Source organism: Notolepis coatsorum (assembly GCF_963971535.1).
Source record: "Notolepis coatsorum genome assembly, chromosome: 12".
NCBI classification, from domain to species: Eukaryota; Metazoa; Chordata; class Actinopteri; order Aulopiformes; family Paralepididae; genus Notolepis; species Notolepis coatsorum.
In genome coordinates, this window is record NC_140176.1 from 21584921 (window position 1) to 21611837 (window position 26917).

Here is a 26917-nt window from a genome sequence, read left to right on the forward strand (position 1 = left end):
CCACAAACCTGAACGTTATTGCCATAAAACAGAACGCAGTTAGTTTCTCTACCTTTCTGTGAACGTCTTGCAAAAAACGGTGTTGCAATATGATGAAAAATGGTGGAGAAATTTACATTATAAAAAAGATGGCAGAATTCAGTACTGTATCTACAAAACCTTCTGTTTAATCATCTTCCCTTTATTCATTTGCTTAGATTTTTCAGGTCTGGTCAATTTTAGCATTGTGTTATTTACAGTCAAAGATAAAAAAAAATTTAAATAGAATTGATATTCTCCTTTGGTTCATTACAATTTACTCAAGCCTAGTAACAGACACACTATTTCTGAAACTGATCCATATATGTCCCTAGATTCAGATACCAAGAACTTGCAAATGGACCATTTAAAAAAAATTGTAAATGTTTATTCTACGTCCTTATGGAATGAGTGACATAAAAAAAAAAAAAAAAAAAAAAAAAATTAAAAAAAAAAAAAGTAAAAAAAAAAAAATGTATGGATGGAAGAGCCGCACATTGACGGGCAAAGAGCCGCATGCGGCTCGCGAGCCACGGGTTGGCCACCCCTGCAATAGACTATCTTCTAGGGAAAGTGTTGAACAAACCTCTTGGGCTTTACCAGTCAATTTGCATTGAAGCAACAAAGGCCAGACCTCTCTTGGCCAGCGCAATGAAGCAGCAATACGCTCAAACACATTAAAATAAGTATCAACTTCTGTCTCTCGGAACGGAGGCACCAAAGTAATGTGTTTACTTATATCAAAAGTGTGTGATGAATAAGCTGTGGAGGAGGACATACCCGGGCCTTGTGGAGGAGTCGGTGTAGCAGAGTTGGATTCACTCCTTAGGACTTCCAGCTCCAACCTCCGCAGTCTGAGCTCTTTTTCCACTTCATGCTCAAGCTCCAACCTACGAATGTTAACAGCCCTTTCATTTTCTGCCTCAAGCTCCATTCTACGAAGCCGATACTCCGCCTCACATGCTTGTGCCTTCTCCTGAGCCTCCATCTGGAGACGTGCTATTCTAACCTTGACCTGGGCCCCTTCTCGAGACCCAGTTGACACAGGAGAGGTCAAGTGAAAATGTGGCAATGTGACGTTCACACCTGCCTTTTCAGCACCATGGGCTTGCTCCTCAGAAGGCTGTGCTTCCGTAGGTTCACCAGGAGGACTTGCATGTTCATCAGAGACCGCAGGTAAAACAAGCGTCCCCTGCTCCAACAGCTTATCTACCACAAGACACCTGATATCCTGCTTAAGATGCTTTTGTTGAACCGAGAGTTTAAAGTGTGTGGCAATCTCCACTAAGTCTGCCTTGCGGCAGCTATCTAGCGCTTCCCAAGTAGGATTGCTCAAGAATTTCCCCAGATCAAAAGTACTAACTGCCATTTTTTTTTTTTTTACACAAATGCCATTTTTACACACAAATCAATTAATTAATATACAAGTGTAAACAAACACAGTTCACCAAATCCATCAACCAACAATTGAACACGGGTTACAAGATCCAGGCAGAGCCCCCATTTATGTTACGACCCCTGTGAGTCTAAGGGTAAAGGGCTGTAACATAACAGTTGGTTGACAGAAAAGATGGACCAGGTTTGTAAACAACAATGATATTTATTGGTAGATGCAAAGGAAGCACATGTAGCTCAGGGGTGAGCCCAGGCCAAAACAACAAACAAACACCACTATACTCCAAATAAACACAATCTAATCTATGGTAAAAGAGATTACATTACCTAAACTACTCTTACCTAACCAAAACAGGAGAAAACAATGTCCAAAGGAAATGGCAGCTCACCCCATCTGTGCTTCCTGAGAAAGAGAGAAAAACACATTAATTATACAGAAACAAAAGCAGAATATATACAAAAACAAACTATAACTAACAATGCTCTCTCTGTGGCCACACACACACAAGGAAATTACTACTAAGCACCAAAGGCCAATAAATGAAATGCAATACTGTCAAAGTTACAGGTTTACCAAAAACACAACAAGCCTAGCCTCATGCCAGAGAGAGAGAGAGAGAGACTGAAGTGAGAAGCCATGTTTTAACAGGTGTGGGGTGATCCATGATTGGGTGGTGTGGATTGAGTGTTGGAGTCTGGAAAGCCATCCACCAATCACTGCTGTGTTGCAATAATGGAAGGATTGGCCTGGCAGGGACCAATGGGGAAGGGAACAATGGCTGGAGGGAGGAAACAAAATGGAGAACACACACACATGGAGACACACACTGGGGAATATATACATTGGGATGTAACACACACACACACACACACACACACACACACACACACACACACACACACACACACACACACACACACACACACACACACACACACACACACACACACACACACACACACACACAAACCAGCGAAACCTCAGAGGCACATCTTTTAGATTCCAGATGATAATTACCCTGACAACCGATCCTAAGACCTCCAGACACACACACACACACACACACACACACACACACACACACACATACACACATACACACACACGACGCTCAAAGAAGTGCTGGCGTGCCACAGGAATCCTTGCATCCCCCCCTGTCATCTTCCCCATCACCCTACTATTCCATCCTCTGCTCCTCTCCCCCCCCTTCATCCTCCCCATCCCCTTCCAGACAATACCGTCGTCAGCATCACCATAATTACAGATCCACACTAAAACCGAAGACCAGCCCGGGGCAGAACTGACAGCTAGAACACGGAAGGCGGGCTGAGTGCCCAAACATGTTTTTTGTTTGTTTGTTTGACTGCCGTCTGTGCGATAAAGGCAGTATAATGTGTTTTGTAAGTGCTAGAAATTCTTCTATTCTCAAATTTTTTATCCACCTTTTCTCCCCTTTTTCTATTTTTCTCCCATCCCAATTCCAGTGTGCCAATTCTCCCCTCCCCTGTCTTGAACGTCGCTCGCATATGCCCCCCACTGGCCGGTTGTAGGGAGGATAGAAGCCTTGCATCACGTGTCCCCTCCGATACACAAGGAGGCAGCCTGTCACATCTTTTCACCTGCCAGCGCGGACTCTCATTGGCGAGGTGTAACATGTGGGAGGCTCACACTACCCCCGCCATTTCCTGTCTCTGCTGTGCAGGCGTCCCCCAACCGACCTGTAGGAGTCGCTGTCCACAACGTCCAGATTACCACCCATCGACTTCCACCCGCTAACTCTGCCAATTGAGTTAGTATGACGGCTGGTCCAAGCGGAGGCTACGCCGACAGCCGGAGTCGAACCCGGCGTCTGCGCCACCCAGCCGCCATAAATTCTTCTATTCTCAAGTCAGTTCCAGAGTCAGCCCCAGGACCCAAACATTTAAAGGGACAGTTGTGATTTTTGGAACCCTGGCCTGGCCCTATTTCCTACGTACCAGTGAGGACGACGTTGATCGGTAGAGTCCTTTCTAGGCACAATCCACCCGGTTCTGCGTACAAGAGACACAAACGAATGCAAAGTCGATGGGGTCAAGCTCCTGTCCGTACAAGCTGCCCGAAGACAACTGAAGTCTACTCCACATTGCATGCTAATTAGATTTCAGTAAGCTGAGAGGAACAGCATGGACTGGACTGAGGAAGGACTTTACCAATCACATTAGACATGTGAATGTATTAATAATACAGTCTCTCTGCCTCTCTCTCTCTCTCTCTCTCTCTCTCTCTCTCTCTCTCTCTCTCTCTCTCTCTCTCTCTCTCTCTCTCTCTCTCTCTCTCTCTCTCTCTCTCTCTCTCTCTCTCTCTGCAGCTTACAATGACAAGATAGTGGGGTTCCTCCGTCAGCCAAATATCTTTGACATGTTACAAGAGCGACAGCCCGGCCTGGCCAGAAACCATGCATTAAGGTAATCCTATGAATAATAACCTTTAATAATAATAATAATACACTTTGATCTTACATTCCCAGATAAATACACACATTCACACCTGGGAGCTGCCCAGTACAACCACTGGTTTCTACAGTACCTGTTGGCCACTCAGCAGCTTGGTTGGAGCAGTTTGAGTTCTATCTATCTATTGATTGATTGATTGATTGATTGATTGATTGATTGATTGATTGATTGATTGAATTGATCTATCTATCTATCTATCTATCTATCTATCTATCTATCTATCTATCTATCTATCTATCTATCTATCTATCTATCTATCTATCTATCTATCTCTCTCTCTATCTATCTATCTATCTATCTATCTATCTATCTATCTATCTATCTATCTATCTATCTATCTATCTATCTATCTATCTATCTATCTATCTATCTATCTATCTATCTATCTATCTATCTATCTATCTATCTATCTAATGTGATGCTAGTCTAAATACAACTGGGCCTGCCTGAGGAGAATGACAACAGAACCACATCTTTGCCACTCCTTCTGAGTTGTCAGAAAACGATTTGTGTTCTCAAAGGTTGTCCCTGCGGAACACCGTACACTCTAACGTGATCTGTCTCAATCATAGCAAAGAGGGGTTTTTTCACGAGATCAACCCACACCAATGACGGCACAGACACACAATACATGTTTAAACAATATATTCAGAATAACTTATAATCATTGCACAGTGACAATATACTTACAGGTGCTTATAGTAATTTATAAACGTTACGATATGGAGGAAACATAATGAAGGATATTCAGGACAATTATGACAATATATTACTTGCCTGTGCTTGTCGTCATTTCTAAACATTGTAATTTCTAAACGTTACAATATGGATATACATTATACAACCTGTGCAATAGGGTAAAAGCACATACTACGCGACAATTAATGATCGTTGTGTAAACAAAGACATGTGACACGTACCTCTTATTCCCTTAAAGAGATTGAGATGCGGAGGAGGGGAAATAAATTATTTTTAAAGGGCATTATTGTGGGAGAATTGGGCAAATGGCGAGTCGCCACTAGAACCGCGTAGGTGGAGCGGAATTGTGGTTTTAATGGATTGGTTCGGTTGGGCTGGATAGGCGGAACCGTGGGAATAGAGGGCAGACTCAGGGTAAGAGGAGAGAAGACGAAGGGGCATAGTGTGGGCTTCCTCCCGAGATTCGTAATATAATACTTCGATTGATCATAGGTCAGAATGGCATGGAGCTACAGTAGCTAGTTAGCTAACCTGCAAACCCTCCAGATTTCTACCTAATTTCAATACGTTCTCCTGCTGAGCTTTCGTTTAGCCCTTTCTCCTGTTAATCTCCTGTATTTCAGAGCAAGTGTCATATTTTGTATTCATCATAACAAATGTAATTACTGTTGATTCGCATCGCTCTACCCTCCTCACACATTCCCTATTCAGAATATAAATAATAATAATAATAATAATAATAATAATAATAATAATAATAATAATAATAATAATAATAATAATAATAATAATAATAATAATAATAATAATAATAATAATACATTTATTTTATATAGCACCTTACATAAGGTATCTCAGAGCACTTTACAGACATTGCATCACAGTACATGGACAAACACAGTACATGGACTTTCACAATGACAACATGGTGGGGATACTACAGAGAAAGGGAGACAGCTTAGAGACAAGACAGAGAGAACATTTAAATAAATAATAATAATTAATGCGAGGAACGATATGGGCTAAATAGTGTGTAGAAAATATTGCCGGGTAAATAATTGTCTGACTCTCTCAGCAATCAACCGTCCAGCCTGCAAGAGGAAGTTAATTAATTATGACAACAGACTGCCTGTAGGCTAAATGAGACTGTTCTTTCTTATTTATATCAGGATGGGCATTTAGCTATTTCCTATTTATTTAATAAGCCCTTTAAATTTAATAAACTACAACCACAGAAGCCACAGTAGTCTTACAAGTAGCCCAATAACATTATTATGAAAAGTAGGCCTACAGGAGCCTTTGGCAGGTGGGCCAAAAGGTTTAAGCCTATTATAGTGATTAATATCATTAAGGACCAAATATATTGTTTCACATTAAACACTGAGCATTGAGCTCAGTCAGTGTATGTAGTGCTGGTGTATAAAGAGGTGTTCATACTGATACCTCATCATCACTGGTTCTTCACAGGTCAGTTCGATTGGGATCCAGTTTCCCTTTGTTATGGTTTGTAACCGACCCCAATCGCACAACACAAGACAGGTATGATGGTTTGCCAAGAAACAGATATTTATTGAGAGACAGGGAAAAAGGGCACTGTCCCTTTAAGGGAGAACACAAATACAGGAATATAACAAGAGGGGAAAAACTAGGTGCCTTTAAGAGGCGGGCAGGAAAGGGAACACTAAGGGAAGGTTAATGAACGCTAGGGGAAACATTAAGGAACGCTAGGGGAAGGTAAAGGAACAGAGGAACTAGAGACTAGGAGAAGTCGGGACAAGGAGAGCTAGGGAACAGGAGAACTGGGGACTAGGAGAACTAGGGACAAGGAACTAGGTGGAACTAGAAGGGGAGAACTTGGGACCAGGAACTAGGTGGAACTAGAAAGGGGAGAACTAGGGACAGAGGGGACTGAGGCCCGCGGAGGCGGGCTGGGGAACAGGGAGGAACTGGGGACAGAGACCCGCGGAGGCGGGCTGGGGACAGGGAGGAACTGGGGACTGGTGGGAAAACATCTGGGCCGCTCTGCAGAACAGAGGAGAGGGTTAATATTCAAAAGGGAACAAACAGAGCAGATGCAGAACAGTCCAAATAAACAAAGAAAACAAAGTAATAATATCTTCGTGTGACAAACACACAGGGGGAGATGTAATGTCCAAAAATACTATCTAAGTGAGAACAAAAACAGAGTGGGAGATGAAATGTCCAAACTACTAACTAAGTGAGAACTAACGGAGGCAATACGCTGGGTGAGTGACATCACAATCAAAACTCACCCAGGCGTATGCGTAATGGTACAGGAACAGCAGCGGGAACGGGGGCAAGAGGCATTACGCTGGGTGAGTGACATCACAATCAAAACTCACCCAGGCGTATGCGTAATGGTACAGGAAACAGCAGCGGGAACGGGGGCAAGAGGCATTACGCTGGGTGAGTGACATCACAATCAAAACTCACCCAGGCGTATGCGTAATGGTACAGGAAACAGCAGCGGGAACGGGGGCAAGAGGCATTACGCTGGGTGAGTGACATCACAATCAAAACTCACCCAGGCGTATGCGTAATGGTACAGGGACAGCAGCGGGGCGAGGGCATCGCCACCGGGTGGCTGGCTGTCCGAGCCGAGGAACAGAGTGCTGGAACAGTGGCGGTGGCGAGGGTGTCGTCCACCGGGTAGCCGACTGTCGGAGCCGAGGAACAGAGTGCTGGAACAGTGGCGGTGGCGAGAGTGTCGTCCACCGGGTAGCCGCTGTCGGAGCCGAGGAACAGAGTGCTGGAACAGTGGCGGTGGCGAGGGTGTCGTCCACCGGGTAGCCGCTGTCGGAGCCGAGGAACAGAGTGCTGGAACAGTGGCGGTGGCGAGGGTGTCGTCCACCGGGTAGCCGCTGTCGGAGCCGAGGAACAGAGTGCTGGAACAGCGGCGGTGGCGAGGGTGTCGTCCACCGGGTAGCCGCTGTCGGAGCCGAGGAACAGAGTGCTGGAACAGCGGCGGTGGCGAGGGTGTCGTCCACCGGGTAGCCGCTGTCGGAGCCGAGGAACAGAGTGGCGCGCCACACCTTGGTGTGCGCGTCGGAACCGAGAGACGCATCGGGGTGCGTCTGCGAGGAGGAGTGTGCCAAGCACGAGGATCTTTGGAAAATGCGCGTTGGAGACTGGAGAGCGTGCCAAGCCCTTGAAGATGCGCGTTGCGCGCTGGTGACTGGAGAGCGTGCCAAGCCCTTGCAGATGCGCGTTGCGCGCTGGTGACTGGAGAGCGTGCCAAGCCCGAAGGTCTAGGAGATGCGCGTCTGCGCGCTGGTCGGGAGAGCGTGCCAAGCTCGAAGGTCTAGGAGATGCGCGTCTGCGCGCTGGTCGGGAGAGCGTGCCAAGCTCGAAGGTCTAGGAGATGCGCGTCTGCGCGCTGGTCGGGAGAGCGTGCCAAGCTCGAAGGTCTGAAGTGGAACACTGGAATACCTCCCGTAGAGGATTAGAGAGCGCAGTACAGTGTCTCCCTCCAGGCAAACGGCGACAGGTGGCGAAGGCTTGAGCGCATCTGGCGCGCTGGTCTGGAGTGGAACACTGGAATACCTCCCGTAGAGGATTAGAGAGCGCAGTACAATGTCTCCCTCCAGGCAAACGGCGACGGGTGGCCAAAGCTTGCACCTCGTCTCACGCCGGGCGCTGGTCTGGATGTGCGTCAGGACGACAGCTGCGCGGGGGGTCTGAAGTGGATGACTGGGATGCCTCCCGTGGAAGTCTAGGGAGCGCAGACCAGTCCCACTCTCAGGCAACGGCGACAGCAGGCGAAGGCTGGAGCATACATCTCTACGCCGGAGAATCAATACAGCATAGGCAGAACAGAGGACCTCCCGAAAGAGTCTAGATGTTTGAGAATATGATACGGCATGTTTACAACACGACCCCACGCCGAAACGAGGGGAAGAGCCCTGGTATTTAAAGCCCACAGGGGAACTAATTAGCCTGCCACCACAGGTGCGAGAGGTAATTGATAATAGTCCAGGTGTGGCCACTGAGAGTAAACGAGAGTAAAGAACGAGAGGGTGGGGGCTAGAGAGAGTGAGTAGGGAATTCCTAACAGTAGGCTTAAAGAAGACAGAGAAAGTTGGTGAGCAGCGGACAAAACCTCACAGTACCCCCCCCTCAACGGGAGCCACCTGGCGACCCAAAACAAATACAGACAGAGTGGCAGGGGGCAAAACAAGACAAAAACAAAAGGTACTGGCCAAGCCAGCAGGGGAAGCCACCACAAGAGTGGGGCTAGCAAAAGAAACAGGGTCGCCGAGGGGTAACTGGAGGAACTGGCCTAGAGGAAACCGGGCCTAGAGGAACCGGGTCAGGAGGAACTGGGTCCAGAGAACTAGTCTAGAGGAACTGGTCTAGCGAACTGGCCTAGAGAACTGGCCAAGAGAACTGGCCTAGAGAACCGGTCTAGAGAACTGGTTTAGAGAACTGAGGGGCAAGCAGGGTAGCTAAGGGGTAACCATGGTAGCACCGGGAAAGGGCTAGCAGAGGGAAAGTTAGCTGCCAGGGCACTGATAGCTACAGGGCCTATGCTAGCTGTACTGCTACATCAACATAGAGGCTGTGCAAGCTGCCGAGCTAGGCTAGCAGAGGGAAAGGGTAGCTGCCAGGGCACTGATAGCTACAGGGCCTATGCTAGCTGTACTGCTACATCAACATAGAGGCTGCGCTAGCTGCCGAGCTAGGCTAGCAGGGGGAAAGGGTAGCTGCCAAGGCACTGATAGCTACAGGGCCTATGCCAGCTGTACTGCTACATTAACATAGAGGCTGCGCTAGCTGCCGGAGCTAGGCTGGCAGACAGGACTGGACCAGCAAGAGAGAACAAGCTAGCTGGAAGGACAGTCCTAGCTGTGTGAGATAAACTGACCTTGCTAGCTGAAAGGGCAGTCCTAGCAGTGGGGATAAAACTGACCTTGCTAGCTGAAAGGGCAGTCCTAGCAGTGGGAGATAAACTGACCTTGCTAGCTGAAAGGGCAGTCCTAGCAGTGGGGAAACTGACCTTGCTAGCTGAAAGGGCAGTCCTAGCAGTGGGGAAACTACACAAAAAAGTGGAGGCCATGCAGAGGGACCGGGTTAGCTGCTTGGGCCTGGCTAGCTACAGGGCCTATGCCAGCTGCAAGGCTGCAATAACATAGAGGCTGTGCTAACAGCCGGGGCCAAGCTAGCAGACCGGGGCCATGCAGAGGGAATTGGGTTAGCTGCCTGGCATGGCTAGCTACAGGGCCCATGCCAGCAGCAAGGGCTGCATAAAACATAGAGGCTGTGCTAGCAGCCGGGGCTAAGCTAGCAGACTGGGGCTCTGCTGAGGGACTGGGTTAGCTGCCAGGGCAAGGCTAGCTACAGGGGCCATGCTGGTAGTAGAGGCCTAACAAGCTGCAGGGGGGTCAAACAGGGCTAACAGGGAAGCCAACAGGGCTAACAGGGGAGCTAGAGGGGAACTAGAGGGAACAAGAGAAAAAAAAAAGGCAAACTCAACATACACCGTCTGTGCTGGCTGGGGTCGTCGATTTGGTGGGGTCGTACTGTTATGGTTTGTAACCGACCCCAATCGCACAACACAAGACAGGTATGATGGTTTGCCAAGAAACAGATATTTATTGAGAGACAGGGAAAAAGGGCACTGTCCCTTTAAGGGAGAACACAAATACAGGAATATAACAAGAGGGGAAAAACTAGGTGCCTTTAAGAGGCGGGCAGGAAAGGGAACACTAAGGGAAGGTTAATGAACGCTAGGGGAAACATTAAGGAACGCTAGGGGAAGGTAAGGGAACAGAGGAACTAGAGACTAGGAGAAGTCGGGACAAGGAGAGCTAGGGAACAGGAGAACTGGGGACTAGGAGAACTAGGGACAAGGAACTAGGTGGAACTAGAAGGGGAGAACTTGGGACCAGGAACTAGGTGGAACTAGAAAGGGGAGAACTAGGGACAGAGGGGACTGAGGCCCGCGGAGGCGGGCTGGGGAACAGGGAGGAACTGGGGACAGAGACCCGCGGAGGCGGGCTGGGGACAGGGAGGAACTGGGGACTGGTGGGAAAACATCTGGGCCGCTCTGCAGAACAGAGGAGAGGGTTAATATTCAAAAGGGAACAAACAGAGCAGATGCAGAACAGTCCAAATAAACAAAGAAAACAAAGTAATAATATCTTCGTGTGACAAACACACAGGGGGAGATGTAATGTCCAAAAATACTATCTAAGTGAGAACAAAAACAGAGTGGGAGATGAAATGTCCAAACTACTAACTAAGTGAGAACTAACGGAGGCAATACGCTGGGTGAGTGACATCACAATCAAAACTCACCCAGGCGTATGCGTAATGGTACAGGAACAGCAGCGGGAACGGGGGCAAGAGGCATTACGCTGGGTGAGTGACATCACAATCAAAACTCACCCAGGCGTATGCGTAATGGTACAGGAAACAGCAGCGGGAACGGGGGCAAGAGGCATTACGCTGGGTGAGTGACATCACAATCAAAACTCACCCAGGCGTATGCGTAATGGTACAGGAAACAGCAGCGGGAACGGGGGCAAGAGGCATTACGCTGGGTGAGTGACATCACAATCAAAACTCACCCAGGCGTATGCGTAATGGTACAGGGACAGCAGCGGGGCGAGGGCATCGCCACCGGGTGGCTGGCTGTCCGAGCCGAGGAACAGAGTGCTGGAACAGTGGCGGTGGCGAGGGTGTCGTCCACCGGGTAGCCGACTGTCGGAGCCGAGGAACAGAGTGCTGGAACAGTGGCGGTGGCGAGGGTGTCGTCCACCGGGTAGCTGCTGTCGGAGCCGAGGAACAGAGTGCTGGAACAGTGGCGGTGGCGAGGGTGTCGTCCACCGGGTAGCCGCTGTCGGAGCCGAGGAACAGAGTGCTGGAACAGTGGCGGTGGCGAGGGTGTCGTCCACCGGGTAGCCGCTGTCGGAGCCGAGGAACAGAGTGCTGGAACAGCGGCGGTGGCGAGGGTGTCGTCCACCGGGTAGCCGCTGTCGGAGCCGAGGAACAGAGTGCTGGAACAGCGGCGGTGGCGAGGGTGTCGTCCACCGGGTAGCCGCTGTCGGAGCCGAGGAACAGAGTGGCGCGCCACACCTTGGTGTGCGCGTCGGAACCGAGAGACGCATCGGGGTGCGTCTGCGAGGAGGAGTGTGCCAAGCACGAGGATCTTTGGAAAATGCGCGTTGGAGACTGGAGAGCGTGCCAAGCCCTTGAAGATGCGCGTTGCGCGCTGGTGACTGGAGAGCGTGCCAAGCCCTTGCAGATGCGCGTTGCGCGCTGGTGACTGGAGAGCGTGCCAAGCCCGAAGGTCTAGGAGATGCGCGTCTGCGCGCTGGTCGGGAGAGCGTGCCAAGCTCGAAGGTCTAGGAGATGCGCGTCTGCGCGCTGGTCGGGAGAGCGTGCCAAGCTCGAAGGTCTAGGAGATGCGCGTCTGCGCGCTGGTCGGGAGAGCGTGCCAAGCTCGAAGGTCTGAAGTGGAACACTGGAATACCTCCCGTAGAGGATTAGAGAGCGCAGTACAGTGTCTCCCTCCAGGCAAACGGCGACAGGTGGCGAAGGCTTGAGCGCATCTGGCGCGCTGGTCTGGAGTGGAACACTGGAATACCTCCCGTAGAGGATTAGAGAGCGCAGTACAATGTCTCCCTCCAGGCAAACGGCGACGGGTGGCCAAAGCTTGCACCTCGTCTCACGCCGGGCGCTGGTCTGGATGTGCGTCAGGACGACAGCTGCGCGGGGGGTCTGAAGTGGATGACTGGGATGCCTCCCGTGGAAGTCTAGGGAGCGCAGACCAGTCCCACTCTCAGGCAACGGCGACAGCAGGCGAAGGCTGGAGCATACATCTCTACGCCGGAGAATCAATACAGCATAGGCAGAACAGAGGACCTCCCGAAAGAGTCTAGATGTTTGAGAATATGATACGGCATGTTTACAACACGACCCCACGCCGAAACGAGGGGAAGAGCCCTGGTATTTAAAGCCCACAGGGGAACTAATTAGCCTGCCACCACAGGTGCGAGAGGTAATTGATAATAGTCCAGGTGTGGCCACTGAGAGTAAACGAGAGTAAAGAACGAGAGGGTGGGGGCTAGAGAGAGTGAGTAGGGAATTCCTAACAGTAGGCTTAAAGAAGACAGAGAAAGTTGGTGAGCAGCGGACAAAACCTCACACCCTTACGCGTGAGAAAGGAGTAAAAGTCGCGTATTTAGCAGCTTGACTGGTTGGACAGCCAGCATCCCCCTAATTACAGAGACACTCACTCACTCACACACACACACACACACACACACACACACACACACACACACACACACACACACACACACACGCACACACACACACGCACACACACGCACGCACACACCCACACACCCACACACACACACACACACACACACACACACACACACACACACACACACACACACACACACACACACACCCACACACACACACGCTCATTACTCCTTGTTAGTACTGTACTTGTCGGGGCAGGGCGTGTTTATGAGGTGTTGAAAGCTGATTATTATCTTAAGAGCTTTCCAGAGTCCCGTAAGATTCTGCAGTCTCACCAGTGTGAAGTGAAATAAACGTCTCAGCTGGCGTTTCTCAACACTAGGGGGGTTTTATGGCACGCAAAGGTGACAACATTATACAGTAACCTTCCATATGGAAATGAGGTATGGTAAAACCCACTGTATTCCTGTGTTGTGTTTTTTCATTTTTACTTATTTCTAAAATAGAATCCCAGTAAAAGCTTCAGCTTCTTTTGTAACATAATGGATATATGCTTTAAAAGACAAGTGGTCATCAATTTAAAATCCTAGGTATTTAAAAGTAGATACCAACTCAATTTGTTGACCATCAACAACAATTATATCGGACAATGTTGATCTTACTGTTCTAGAATTTGTCAAAAACACTAGTTTCGTTTTTTTTGCATTTAGAACAAGTTGCAGTTGACAGAGCTGCTCTTGTACTCCATGTTGTTGTGATGTTGTATTTTCTTGCACAGACCAATTACTACAGAAATACTATAGTGTATCACTATAGACACACAGCATTTGTATAGTAAAGCCACATAACCACTATAGTGATTCCCAATACAGTACATAGTCTATAATATTCCACTATTAACCCTCTAAAAGCCTACATAGACAAAGGTTCACCTGGACATAGTGTTGCCAATTCTGAGCTAATTATTTGAGTCAGTATCAAGTTATACATTTCATGATTCGGGGGGAATGTACACTTTATCTCTGGTGCAGTGTAAAGTCACCATCATACATTGTGTGAGCATACAATATTTTACATAGAAAAACACCCAGTGCAAAGACCTTGGGCGGGATCCACAAAGAATGGATTGCACGGTGCTAATTGCACCCTTACTTACAATTCATTATGAATATTGAAAATGTAAACAAGACGAAAGTCTTTCTCTGGTCTGCATCCCCTTAACAATTGTGTGTATTGAACCGTACTGTATTGTACCCATTCTGCAATCTGTTAATAAAATGGTCAATCAATCAATCACCGCACAGGTGACAGCTGGACAGCTGGAGTATGGAGAAACTATCGAGATTTTCCATTGGTCCTCCCAGCCCATATGCCCATTTCTAGCATTTCCTTTGGCTATAGGCTAAAAGCTCAGTGTGAGATCTATAGATACAGGGGATTTACTAGCCTGCATTAGAAAATGACCAATCTACAGTAGATGTTTCAAAATCTTTGTCAAAACAAAATGCCTGTAACTAGTTTAAAAACATGGAATATCAGCATGTCAAATGATTATTGTACTACCCTGTGTCTAGAAGAGAGCAAGGCATATTGACAAACAATATCAATCTCTCTGTCAATATCTCCTAATTAGACACCACAGGAGGGAGGAAAAGTAGAATCTTGCTGTTGATGCCTCACATATTATTGCCTATATCCACGTTTCTCCTTCTTATAGGCAGTTTTTCCAGTTTTGGAAGCTTATGAAAACTTAGTTCTGGGTTCTTTATCCTGTTGGCAGTGCATCCCGCCACACAGTATATTTGAGGTGTTTTTCGGTTGTTTTCTAGCTGACCGAAATTACAAGGAGGCACTGTCACACAATACAAAGTCAATGATTTCCCCCTCTGTGTGGACAGGACCTATTCGCTAGATATTTTCGCCATAGCCTCTGTTAAGATTAGCGACAATAATTCCACTGTGCAAGTTAAGTTCCCTTTCTGCTTGTTGAAACTGTGACAAAGTCATTTAAAAACAGTGATTTAAATCATGCAATGTTGTTGTATAGTAACTGTATTGTAGGCTATACAGGCTATAGACGACCACGGAGACACTCCTTCTGGAAAGCAGAGGGAGGACAGGCACTATTTGCAGGCATTCAAAGTCACTATTGGCTGAATAGTTGGCTCTCTCCTCTCGTTGACCAATCAGGGAGAAGATTCATTATATCCGGACAGAGGGGACTCAGGGGGTGGAGAAGCTGTCATGTGATGCCAACCTGGTCATCCTTCTAAGGTAAAGAGCACTATTGTCTACCTACCTGGTCATCCTTCTAAGGTAAAGAGCACTATTGTCTACCTACCTGGTCATCCTTATAAGGTAAAGAGCACTATTGTCTACCTACCTGGTCATCCTGCTAAGGTAAAAAGCACTATTGTCTTTACCTACATGGTCATCCTGCTAAGGTAAAGAGCACTATTGTCTTTACCTACCTGGTCATCCTGCTAAGGTAAAGAGCCTTGTCTTTACCGACCTGGTCATCCTGCTGAGGTAAAGAGCACTATTGTCTTTACCTACCTGGTCATCCTGCTAAGGTAAAGAGCCTTGTCTTTACCGACCTGGTCATCCTGCTGAGGTAAAGAGCACTATTGTCTTTACCTACATGGTCATCCTGCTAAGGTAAAGAGCCTTGTCTTTACCGACCTGGTCATCCTGCTGAGGTAAAGAGCACTATTGTCTTTACCTACATGGTCATCCTGCTAAGGTAAAGAGCCCTGTCTTTTACCTCAGATCTATCCTTCTGGAGTCTATATTTATCCACAAAGAATCCAATCCAAATCCAAATCCAAAAAAGGATACACTGCATTGTATGTTATAGGCCTACTGTACAAAGCATACAAAAACCACAATGTATATTTGACTCTATAATTCGACTCGACTCTAAGAGTTGAGGCGACATTTAAAACGTTGGACATAAATACACACTGAGCTGGTGGTGTTCAATTCCACTCGTATTAAGTCAAATATACACTGATTCAATGATTCAATTGTAAGGTAAGGTAAGAAGAAACTACCCTGGTTTAAACACACTTCCTCTCTACGTCCTGTTCCTGGTCTAAACGCACTTCCTCTCTGCTTCCTGTTCCTGGTCTAAACACAGTTCCTCTCTGCTTCCTGTTCCTGGTCTAAACACACTTCCTCTCTACTTCCTGTTCCTGGTCTAAACACACTTCCTCTCTGCTTCCTGTTCCTGGTCTAAACACACTTCCTCTCTGCTTCCTGTTCCTGGTCTAAACACACTTCCTCTCTGCTTCCTGTTCCTGGTCTAAACACACTTCCTCTCTGCTTCCTGTTCCTGGTCTAAACACACTTCCTCTCTGCTTCCTGTTCCTGGTCTAAACACACTTCCTCTCTGCTTCCTGTTCCTGGTCTAAACACACTTCCTCTCTGCTTCCTGTTCCTGCAGTTTGTTCGAGGAGGAGATCATGTCGTTCATTCCCTCTCCCTCCGTCCTCTCCGGCTACAGTTTGTCTCCCCGCTGCTCCCCCGCCTCCTCGCCGCAGAACTCTCCCGGTAGGTCCTTCAGCCTGTCAATCACAGAATCTCCCTTAAATTATATGTGATGGCTGTACATGTTGTGTATCAGTATTGTATGTGATTTTAGATTGTCCAATAAATTCAATCAATAAATTCAATCAATCAATCCCTTGAGCACTCCCACCGTATAGCTATGTCAGTTACACCTGTCGACTCTTGACATCTCTGAGTTAAGTAATCTCATTACATTCAACTTCCCTTGAGCCAATGACATTTCTGCTCATTGGCCAGTATTGTAGACAAGGGTATGTGCAGGTAAATATATGTATGTGCAGGTAAGTATATCCACCTGCTTCACTGGCCAATTAAAGTATACTCACTTACGGTATTACCCTACCATTTAAATGATATACAATGGTATATAATTACATTATACATTATAATATGTTATATATTATATTATCATTTATATTTGTATTTAATTTAATTGTATTAAATGTATTTAATTGTATATAATTTACATTTATATTATTATATTTGTTCCTGCCTGTACCTCCCCTCCCCCATCCCCATGCTGTATTTCCCTAAGGGTATTAATAAAGGAACATTTGACTTGACTTGAAATACACAAGAAGGTGGGGTATGATAAACTATTGCTCCTCAACAGGATGCCCATCTCTTCAACTACTAGGCTACTACATCGCTGCCATTGATACAGTGTCCTATTATCTTACAACACCACAAAACAACATATATTTGGCAGAACCTTAAAGGTAGAATCTGTAATGCCGTCAAACAGCAACCTCTAGGCAAAAGAGCCCCGCTTGGTGTTGCACTTTGCTTCACATATTTAGTTTTGGTCTGACGCATGGGTTGAGTGGGGATAGGGGGAGGGGTTGGCACTGCTGGCCATGCCTCAGGCTCTGCCAAGAGAGGTCTGGAGAAATGCACGCTATAATAAGTATAACTAAAATAAATACTAAACTCCAACCCACACTCACTCACTCAGTCACTTTAAGTGAAAATGGTATTTGGTGACGGCTCTCCCTTTTGGTTCCCTGTTATGTACCATGAGCTTGATCACTCCTGTGTCACTGGGCATGCAGGTGAGGGCTGCTAATTAGCTAATTGCTGCTGATTGGATACCTGCTGGCAGGTTAAAACCAGTCCCTGAGACACACATGCACTGACTGTGGCTAGAGGAGTGTGTGGAAACAGAGACTTGTCACGTTCTCCCACTCTTTGTTCTTTAGTTTGTACCAGTACTTCATGGTTAGAGTAGTTTTTGGGTTAAACACAGGTTTTGGTGTCGGTTTGCCAATAGGTTGCGTCCCTTTGAGCCAGGGTCGTAACATTCCCAAACAGTTTAAACTTTTCCAAAACATTGCCCTAGGATTAACTATGTTGTGTTCGGTGCAGTAAATGCTGAAATCCAGACTATCCGTGCAGCGTTGCAACACTTTGCACCTTCACTCACTGCTAAACTAGATGTATCTTCTTTCGGGGGCCTTCCTTTAAGGGCCTTTGTCCACATGGACGGCCTTTTAGAGAAAATCCATGGTTGTCTGCCTCATTATCCGTGCACCCAGTGATGTGTTGTTTTTATAGGGTTAACAAGCTTGTGTCTTTTCAGTATCATCGACCCAAAGCCAGCAAGGGTTTAATAGCCTCCCTGCAGCGTCTCATCTGAAACAATCAATACTCCAATTAACTAAGAGATAAGGTTAGTCTTTGCCTTTTCAGGAAGAGGCATTTAGAGGTGCCATTCAACATGTAACTAGTTGGATGGAAATGTGAGTAACCTTTCAATTTGCAGCCGGTAAATGAGACGTTACTGTAATTGCAGGGAGTTAGTGGTATAATTAGATAGTAAATATAGATTGATAAATAGAGTTAAAATTAATTGTAAAATGGGTACATTTACATTTAGTCATTTAGCTGACGCTTTTATCCAAAGCGACTTACAAGTTCTGTACGACAAGACAGCAAGAAGGGTACAACTCTATCAGCTGAGTAACAATGTTCATCAAAGTGTTGCGTGTTACAGTGTAGGTTAGTTTATTAGGACAAGTGCATGACAGTAAGGTTAGTCAGGGTTAGATTTTTATAATTTTTTTTAATCATTTCAGATAATGGTTGAAGAAGTGAGTCTTTAGTCGACGGCGAAAGATTGGACGGGTTTCGGCTGTCCTAACTGGGATGGGTAGTTCATTCCACCATTGTGGGGCAAGGACTGAGAATAGGCGGCTTCTCTTTGATGACCCTTCGGGAGCTTGGATAGGAGTAGGTCTGAGGCGGCCAGAAGATGCAGAGCGTAGGGGTCTTGAGGGTGTGTAGTTAGAGACCATTGACCGGAGGTAGGCGGGAGCGGTTCCCTTTGCCGCACGGTATGCTAGGTTGAGGGCCTTGAAGCGGATACGTGCAGCAATGGGGAGCCAGTGCAGGTCCCTAAGAAGTGGGGTGACATGGGCCGACTTCGGTAGGTTTGAGATCAGGCGGGCCGCTGCGTTTTGAATGAGTTGAAGAGGCTTGGTGGCAGTGGCCGGGAGGCCAGCGAGCAGTGCGTTGCAGTAGTCGAGGAGGGAGATGGCTGTTGATTGGACGAGGAGTTGGGTGGCTTCTTTTGTCAGGAAGGGGCGTATCCTTCTGACGTTGCTCAGGAGGAATCTGCAGGTTCTGGTTGTCGCTGCGATGTGAGCAGAGAAGTTCAAGGGTAGCTCAAATCAAGCAATCTGATTGGTTCACAGCCGTAGTATATTGAGCATAATCCACAGCTATGATTCTAATTCCTTTTCACAGAATCATAATTTAATCAGTATCACTCCACGTCTGAGGAAAAAACCCGCTAGCCTTGTTAAAAGAGACGGTCTGGTCTACGGAGGAGACTGGGGCTGACGCATGCAGATCGGGGAGCCCCTCGCGTCACGGCACGCACGTAATGCCCATATAGACCGAGAGAGGTTCAAAATGTCTGTTAGCGTCATCTGAATCAGACGGAGAAAGCGATGGTTTTATCCAGATTCATTGAATATTGACACTTCCACTAAATGTATTAATGTAGCTACTAACTGGAGAGACTAATAAATGACAGATAAGTGAATATAGCAGGTCGATCGGTTGATCCATCGATGATGTCATTGAAGGGTAGAGTCCTTTCTCAGCACAATCCATACTGTGCTTCATGCTGGACACCCAGCTCCTCACACGACTAATGTCAAGTTAATGGGGCCACTGTAAACAGCTGTTAAACACATGCAAAAAAAGGGCTTGTTTCAGGCCTTTTACAGACGTGACCCCATTACTTTACATTTAGTCTTGTAGCCAACTAGCTAGCGCTGCAGGTTTCCATTATGCTCCATCGATGATCGCTGATGTAAACAAGACGAAAGTATTTCACTGGTCTGCATCCCCTTAACAATTGTGTATTGAGCTGTATTGTATTGTACCCATTCTGCAATCTGTTAATAAATCAATCAATCGAAGACATCATTGGTAAGTGGGAAATAAAGCTAGGCGTCCAAAAAAATTTACTTACCCTTTAATTGTGTTGGCTGTGACATATCAGTAACATCACTGTGAACTGTTGATGTTGATTATAATATAAATTAGAGCAGTGTTCATCTCCCTTCTGTGTGTGTAGTGTGTGTAGTGTGTGTAGTCGTCGGATTGACCATTCCATTGGGGAATGCAATACACACACAATGCCCCCCCAGTCATCATTGTTGTATGAAAGAGCTTGTCTCGTCTTAATGAGCCCCACTAGACTTTAACAAGGCCACAATGATTGTGTGTGTGTGTGTGTGTGTGTGTGTGTTTGTGTGTGTGTGTGTGTGTGTGTGTGTGTGTGTGTGTGTGTGTGTGTGTGTGTGTGTGTGTGTGTGTGTGTGTGTGTGTGTGTGTGTGTGTGTGTGTGTGTGTGTGTGTGTGTGTGTGAGGGACGGCATGGGCATTAATATCAGACGAATTCCGCTGATATTGTACAGCATATTGTGTAAGTGTCTGGGTGCATGTATGTGTGTCTGTGTGTGTGTGTGGGGGGGGGGGGGTGATGTTATATCCATATGAGCAAATTTGGGTTATCCATCTAAGTATGTGTGGTATTTGTGTGTGTAGAGTTGTTACTGATATGAGGCGAGGGTCTATAAAGAGTGTGTAGAGTTGTTACTGATATGAGGCGAGGGCCTATAAAGAGTGTGTAGAGTTGTTACTGATATGAGGCGAGGGCCTATAAAGAGTGTGTAGAGTTGTTACTGATATGAGGCGAGGGCCTATAAAGAGAAATTGGGCCACAGAGCGGAGCCTTCCATTCTAATTGCGCTTGATTCTTCATTGTCCCATTGTCTCTGTGTAAGACGTGGCCTGGAAACCACGGCCCAGCGGGAGCCTTCATCAGCTCCAGGAGCAGCCTGTGCCCAGCTCTACTGTCCTATATCTACAGGCTAGATGGGGTCATCAGCTCCAGGAGCAGCCTGTGCCCAGCTCTACTGTCCTATATCTACAGGCTAGATGGGGTCATCAGCTCCAGGAGCAGCCTGTGCCCAGCTCTACTGTCCTATATCTACAGGCTAGATGGGGTCATCAGCTCCAGGAGCAGCCTGTGCCCAGCTCTACTGTCCTATATCTACAGGCTAGATGGGGTCATCAGCTCCAGGAGCAGCCTGTGCCCAGCTCTACTGTCCTATATCTACAGGCTAGATGGGGTCATCAGCTCCAGGAGCAGCCTGTGCCCAGCTCTACTGTCCTATATCTACAGGCTAGATGGGGTCATCAGCTCCAGGAGCAGCCTGTGCCCAGCTCTACTGTCCTATATCTACAGGCTAGATGGGGTCATCAGCTCCAGGAGCAGCCTGTGCCCAGCTCTACTGTCCTATATCTACAGGCTAGATGGGGTCATCAGCTCCAGGAGCAGCCTGTGCCCAGCTCTACTGTCCTATATCTACAGGCTAGATGGGGTCATCAGCTCCAGGAGCAGCCTGTGCCCAGCTCTACTGTCCTACATCTACAGGCTAGATGGGGTCATCAGCTCCAGGAGCAGCCTGTGCCCAGCTCTACTGTCCTACATCTACAGGCTAGATGGGGTCATTCTCCACGATCAGGCCTTCAGGCTGTATGATTCGTAGTTTATGTACTGCGTGTTTGTAACGTTACTAGTGCTGCTACTGACGATTATTTAAGTAATCGATTCATCCCAACAATTATTTTATTGATTAATTGATGCATCTGAGTGAAACATTTTCATAAGAAAAACAGACATGTGAACATTTACATTGCATTTTATTTGCATTTTATTTTTCTCATAAATGCAGACTGGAATCGAGTATGGTGTTTTTTGAGCATTTATCTTTTTATCTAGTGCTTTTGAATGAAATTATTATTTCGTATTTCTGTCGGACTAAACATTTAACTGACGTCAAAGAAAGGTTTTGAAGCATTGATGCAGTCGTTTTTAATCAATAATTATTGTCAATTGATTAATTTGACTCAGTCGATTAATCGTGACACCGCTTGATGTTACTAGGCAGTTGTCTTTGTCTAAAGAAATGTTCCTAATCATAAAATTGAAGAACCATATAACTCCATTTAGAAATGTTTTGGACAGTCTGTGTGTTTGTGTTTTAACCCCTCACTTCATATCAGTAACAACTCTACACACTCTTTATAGGCCCTCGCCTCATATCAGTAACAACTCTACACACTCTTCTTTATAGGCCCTCGCCTCATATCAGTAACAACTCTACACACTCTTCTTTATAGGCCCTCGCCTCATATCAGTAACAACTCTACACACTCTTCTTTATAGGCCCTCGCCTCATATCAGTAACAACTCTACACACTCTTCTTTATAGGCCCTCGCCTCATATCAGTAACAACTATACACACACAACTACTTTCAACGCCAGGGATTAGCCTTATCCTCGTAGCTAGAGTGCCAGCTATCTAGAGCCTATTTTCACTGTGCGTCACGATGTTTGCCGAGCTATATCTATATTTTATATTATAGCTATGGATACAATACTATGGTCATTAGCAGTGTTGTGCTAGTTACTGAAAAATAGTAACTCAGTTACTTTACTAGTTACTTCATTTCAAAGTAACTTCGTTACTGTACTAGTTACTTACACCCAAAAGTAATGAGTTACTGTGAAAAGTAACTATTTAGTTATTTAAAAAAAAAAGATAAAAAAAAAAGATTGCTCCCGAGTCCCATGCCCTATAGTACTCAAAATCGGTTGATCAACTTGACAGTTTCCATTCACATCACCGAACTCTGCTAAGCAATGTGGTCTAGATACAAACACAAATCTGACACAAACAAATGTTGTCCCGAGTCATATAATAAGAAGTGCGCCGGTTGAAGGAACAGCCTTGATGTCGCCGGAGCGTTTCATTATAACCATTATAATTCAAGGGTACTACGACTATGCTTGCACCTCATGGTACCAAAGCACCTCAAAGGCGCTTAAAACAAAATTACAAACATCACAAAACAAACTGGTCAGACTACTACTTGACCTGAACCCCAGAACCCACCTCACCCCTGCCCACTTTGACAACCTAGGATGGCTTAGAGTAGACGACAGAGTACAGCAACTTGCAATGGGCCTGGTCTACAAGATACACTATACGACCGGGGTACCCATGTACATGTCAAAATACTTCCCAAAGGTCAGTGAATACCACAACCACTACACCAGAGGAAGCTCAACAAATCATGTAAAACCCAGATTCGGCTCAAACAAGGGACTAACGTTTCGCAATTATGCCACAACAATGTGGAACGCCCTACCCAAAGCTAGGGGTAACGGTACTGTATATTTGAATACCGTTTATGTCACAAATGTATCAGTACTAAATACCTATATGTCCCTATGCCATAAATGTCATGTATGTTGTGTATGTCATAAATGTCTATATGAATTGAAAATGGGGGACCCTGATGGAAACAAGACAAACGTCTTTCTCAGGTCTGCATCCCCTTAACAATTGTATGTATTGAGCCGTACTGTATTGTACCCATTCTGCAATCTGTTAAATAAAGTTTTCATTCATTCATTCATTCACCATCTTGCAAGTTGCAACGTTGTTTAAGATATCAATCAAAGCATTGCAACGTTAGAATAGTTAGGATATCAATTGTGCATGAAAGGACTATATTTATATTGTTTGATTAGTATTATGAGATTCCCTGGCAGATTTCGTACAGTCAAAATCCGTTGATCAACTTGAGTTTCAGTGAACACATTGCACTGACTCACCAAAGTCTGCGGTGGTTGAGATGTAGTAACGTTACGTTAGTCCAGTTGACTCCAGCAGCGCCTCAAACATGTTCTTTATCTCGTTTCCATGTTGTATATTAATTATCTCTCCAAGTAGTTGCTAAATGGTTTGTTAGTTTGTTACTGCGTTCTTTTTATGTCGATTCATAGCGAGCGTTTGTTTTGTTTACAATAGAGAGGGTCTATTTCTTTCCGTAGCCGCATTTCTTGCGCACTTCTGATTGGCCAGTGGCCAGACTCGCCTCGTATCATTCTACGCGGGTGGGGATGAGGATAATAATAATAATCACTACCGCTCGCTATCAATCTACGCCGTATATAACGCAAATAACGCAGTGACGAACCATTCAGTAACGTAAGTAGTGTTACTGAATTTCAAAAGTAATGCGTTAGAGTACTAGTTGCGGCAAAAAGTAACTTCGTTTCTGTAACGCGTTACTTTGTAACGCGTTAGTCCCAACACTGGTCATTAGACAGTAACTATCTTCTGTCCAAGATGCAAAAAAGAAAACAAATTTTCATGAATACATTCACGCGTTATCTCATGGTGAATATTGTATAGTTTCAGAATGATCCCGGCTAATTCCAGAAAGCTGCATCATGGGGCGCTATGTGAATTCTGCTAAAGTCGTTGGCGTTTTTCACCTGGACACGCTACTATTCCCAAATCAAATGTATATAATAGGTATTATGTGTCATCATGAATGCATCGTTTTTCTATTCTTCGATCGCCAGTCACGTCTTTCGTTTTGAACACCACACACGCTGATCGGCCCGATCGGTATGAAATCCTTGTAGGATCAAGCTGGAATTTGACGTCAGATGTTCCTTACCTTAGATCGGGCTTATTCCAAAAAGAATATTCCAACTGTCTGATCGCGATTTCCAGTATTGACATAATGTGGCACAACTTATCCATCGAGGGGCATTCAACGCGTTTTTTAAGTGATTGTGTGAACCGCTAGACTTGCCTAAATCAAGATTCTGCACCCGGAGGGGTTTAAATGTAACACACGGTCTGGAACAGGGTTTCAAGCATTCTCGATACTGCCGCCTAGCAGGTTTTGGCCGGTACTGCACTTTTTGGTTCTATTAAGATCGAATAACAGAGAAAACTATCTAAAAACGTATATATATGTTTATGGCGCTGAAATGTTGGCGAGCAAACGCGTATATATACGTGGTTGGCCGTGAAAGTGTTAAGACCGGGCCGAGATTTATTTCACGTCACAAATAGATCAATATTGTATTAAGTTCTTTTTCAACTGTAGCCAAGAGTAAAGACCTTAACCCTATCAAAACAGCAGTCAAGGTGTATATTTTGAGCACTACGTTTGTTTACCAATGATTTTAAGTGTTATTGGCTAAATATGAGCTTATAAAAATCTCTGCGCGTTGCACCGGAAAATGCACGATTTAGACGCGGCGACAGGAAGCTGTCATGGACTTCTGGACTTGAACTTTGTGTTGCACTGTATCCATGTCCCCAACCACCGCACTTTCACAGTCTTATTGTTGTCTCACTGTTCTGTCCTGTCTTGCACTTTACTTAAGATTATTTATTTACTGTTGTATTGTTCTTAATTGTGAAAAAGTATGCACTGTAATGTCAAATCACGTTCCATTTTGTACCTGTATAAAATGGCGAATAAAGTAATCTGAATCTGAATCTGAATCTGAAATCGTTGTAGTCCTAAGAAAGAGGAGACCCAGGGCTTTCGATGTACGTCTCAATTTCATAAAACTACACTTCCCAGCTCACACCAGCTGCATACAAACGTAGTACAACCATTTTTCTTTTACAAATATTGACGTGAAAATCGTGTTTATATCTCACGGGTCGAACAAACCTCAACGTTATTTCCGTAAAATACAACATATATTGTTTCTTTACCTTTCTGTGAACGCCTAGGAAAAAAACGCGTCGCAATCCGGTAAAAATGGCGGATCTATGGACATTATACAAAAGTAACTGTACTTACAGTAGATTTCATTCACACTTTGCTGCCCTGTAACGGGCGCCTGGTGGTACTAAATCCAGATTTATTTCCGATCCATAGATGTATGACTTGGCCATAATAAGGTAATTTATAGGCCACCATATTCTTGGTATCTAGGGACATCTATGGACCTCAAGGAATGTATTCCCAGGGTCAGAAATATTGTGTCTGTTACTATGCTTGAGTAAATTGTAATGAACCAAAGGAGAATATAAATGATTGTTATTATTGCTTTCCCCATATTTGACAGTGAATAACACCAATAATTACTACTGAGCTCATTCAGCACCTTCTTGAGATCAAGTGTACTATAAATCAAAGCAAATTAATAAAGGGCAGATGATTTACAGGGTTTTTTGTAGATACAGTACTGAATTTTTTTCCATTTTAAATATGAATATAGAATATCAGGCCTATAAATGACCTTATTATGGCCAAGTCATTTGGTATTTTACCTGTTTACTCTTTTATGGTATTATTTATCTGAGCTATTGTTAATTTATATGTTATAATATGAGCCAGCTCTATTTTTTACATTATTTAAAATTATAATAAAATCTTGAATCTTGATTACTATCTTGACTATTTTCCTTTATCCTCTAGCTGGTTATAAGATCTCACAAGTTTCAAGTTTGCTTTTATTTGTCACGTATAAAGTAAATTTTATTAAATTATAAAGTACATTACAGTGCCCCTGAGAATGTGCTTCATACAGTAAAAAGGTGAGTGTTTGTGTGTGCAATATGAGTGTAGATGGATGGGTTGATGTTACATAGGGTCATTGAGCATCCTGATGGTCTGGGGATAGATAGCCAAGCAGAGCCCCTAATGAAACAGAACGTTAGGTTATGACTATAACCGAGTTCTGTTAATTAGGGGTGACGCTTGGCATCAGACGGCCGCTGCAGCCCTTGACCTCACCTTGTGGTGAGGGCTTGGGAAGGAGGAGAGCGGGTGACCGCACACCTGCTTGTGAGGGTGGGCTGATGAGGGGTGTGGTCGGACTGGTGCTGGTATTGGAGGTGCATTTGTGGGGTTTGTTCGGTGCGCGTGCACGTACGCGAGGGAGTGCAGTAGTGATGCCAAGCGTCACCCCTAATTAACAGAACTTGGTTATAGTCATAACCTAACGATATCAGGAGCTATCGGTAGCTAGCCGGCTAAATACCGTTAGACAATGCCTACTAAACGTGAATAGTTGACTGGGTAATTTTGTTTAAACAGTAACGATAGCTAGGTAGCTATCCAATGTACAGTCATTTACCTAGTATGGTTTTGTCA

General features: G+C 45.5%; 1 protein-coding gene across 1 annotated transcript in view; it reads left to right on the top strand.

Annotated features, from left to right (window-relative positions):
- hecw1a (HECT, C2 and WW domain containing E3 ubiquitin protein ligase 1a) overlaps positions 1-26917 on the top strand; it is a gene marked incomplete at both ends in the record, with an annotated part of 185584 nt that overhangs the window by 67241 nt on the left and 91426 nt on the right. The window contains 3 exon segments of the mRNA XM_084325777.1: positions 3762-3858; positions 15034-15117; positions 16289-16395. Coding sequence (XP_084181903.1) covers positions 3762-3858; positions 15034-15117; positions 16289-16395 — 288 coding nt within the window.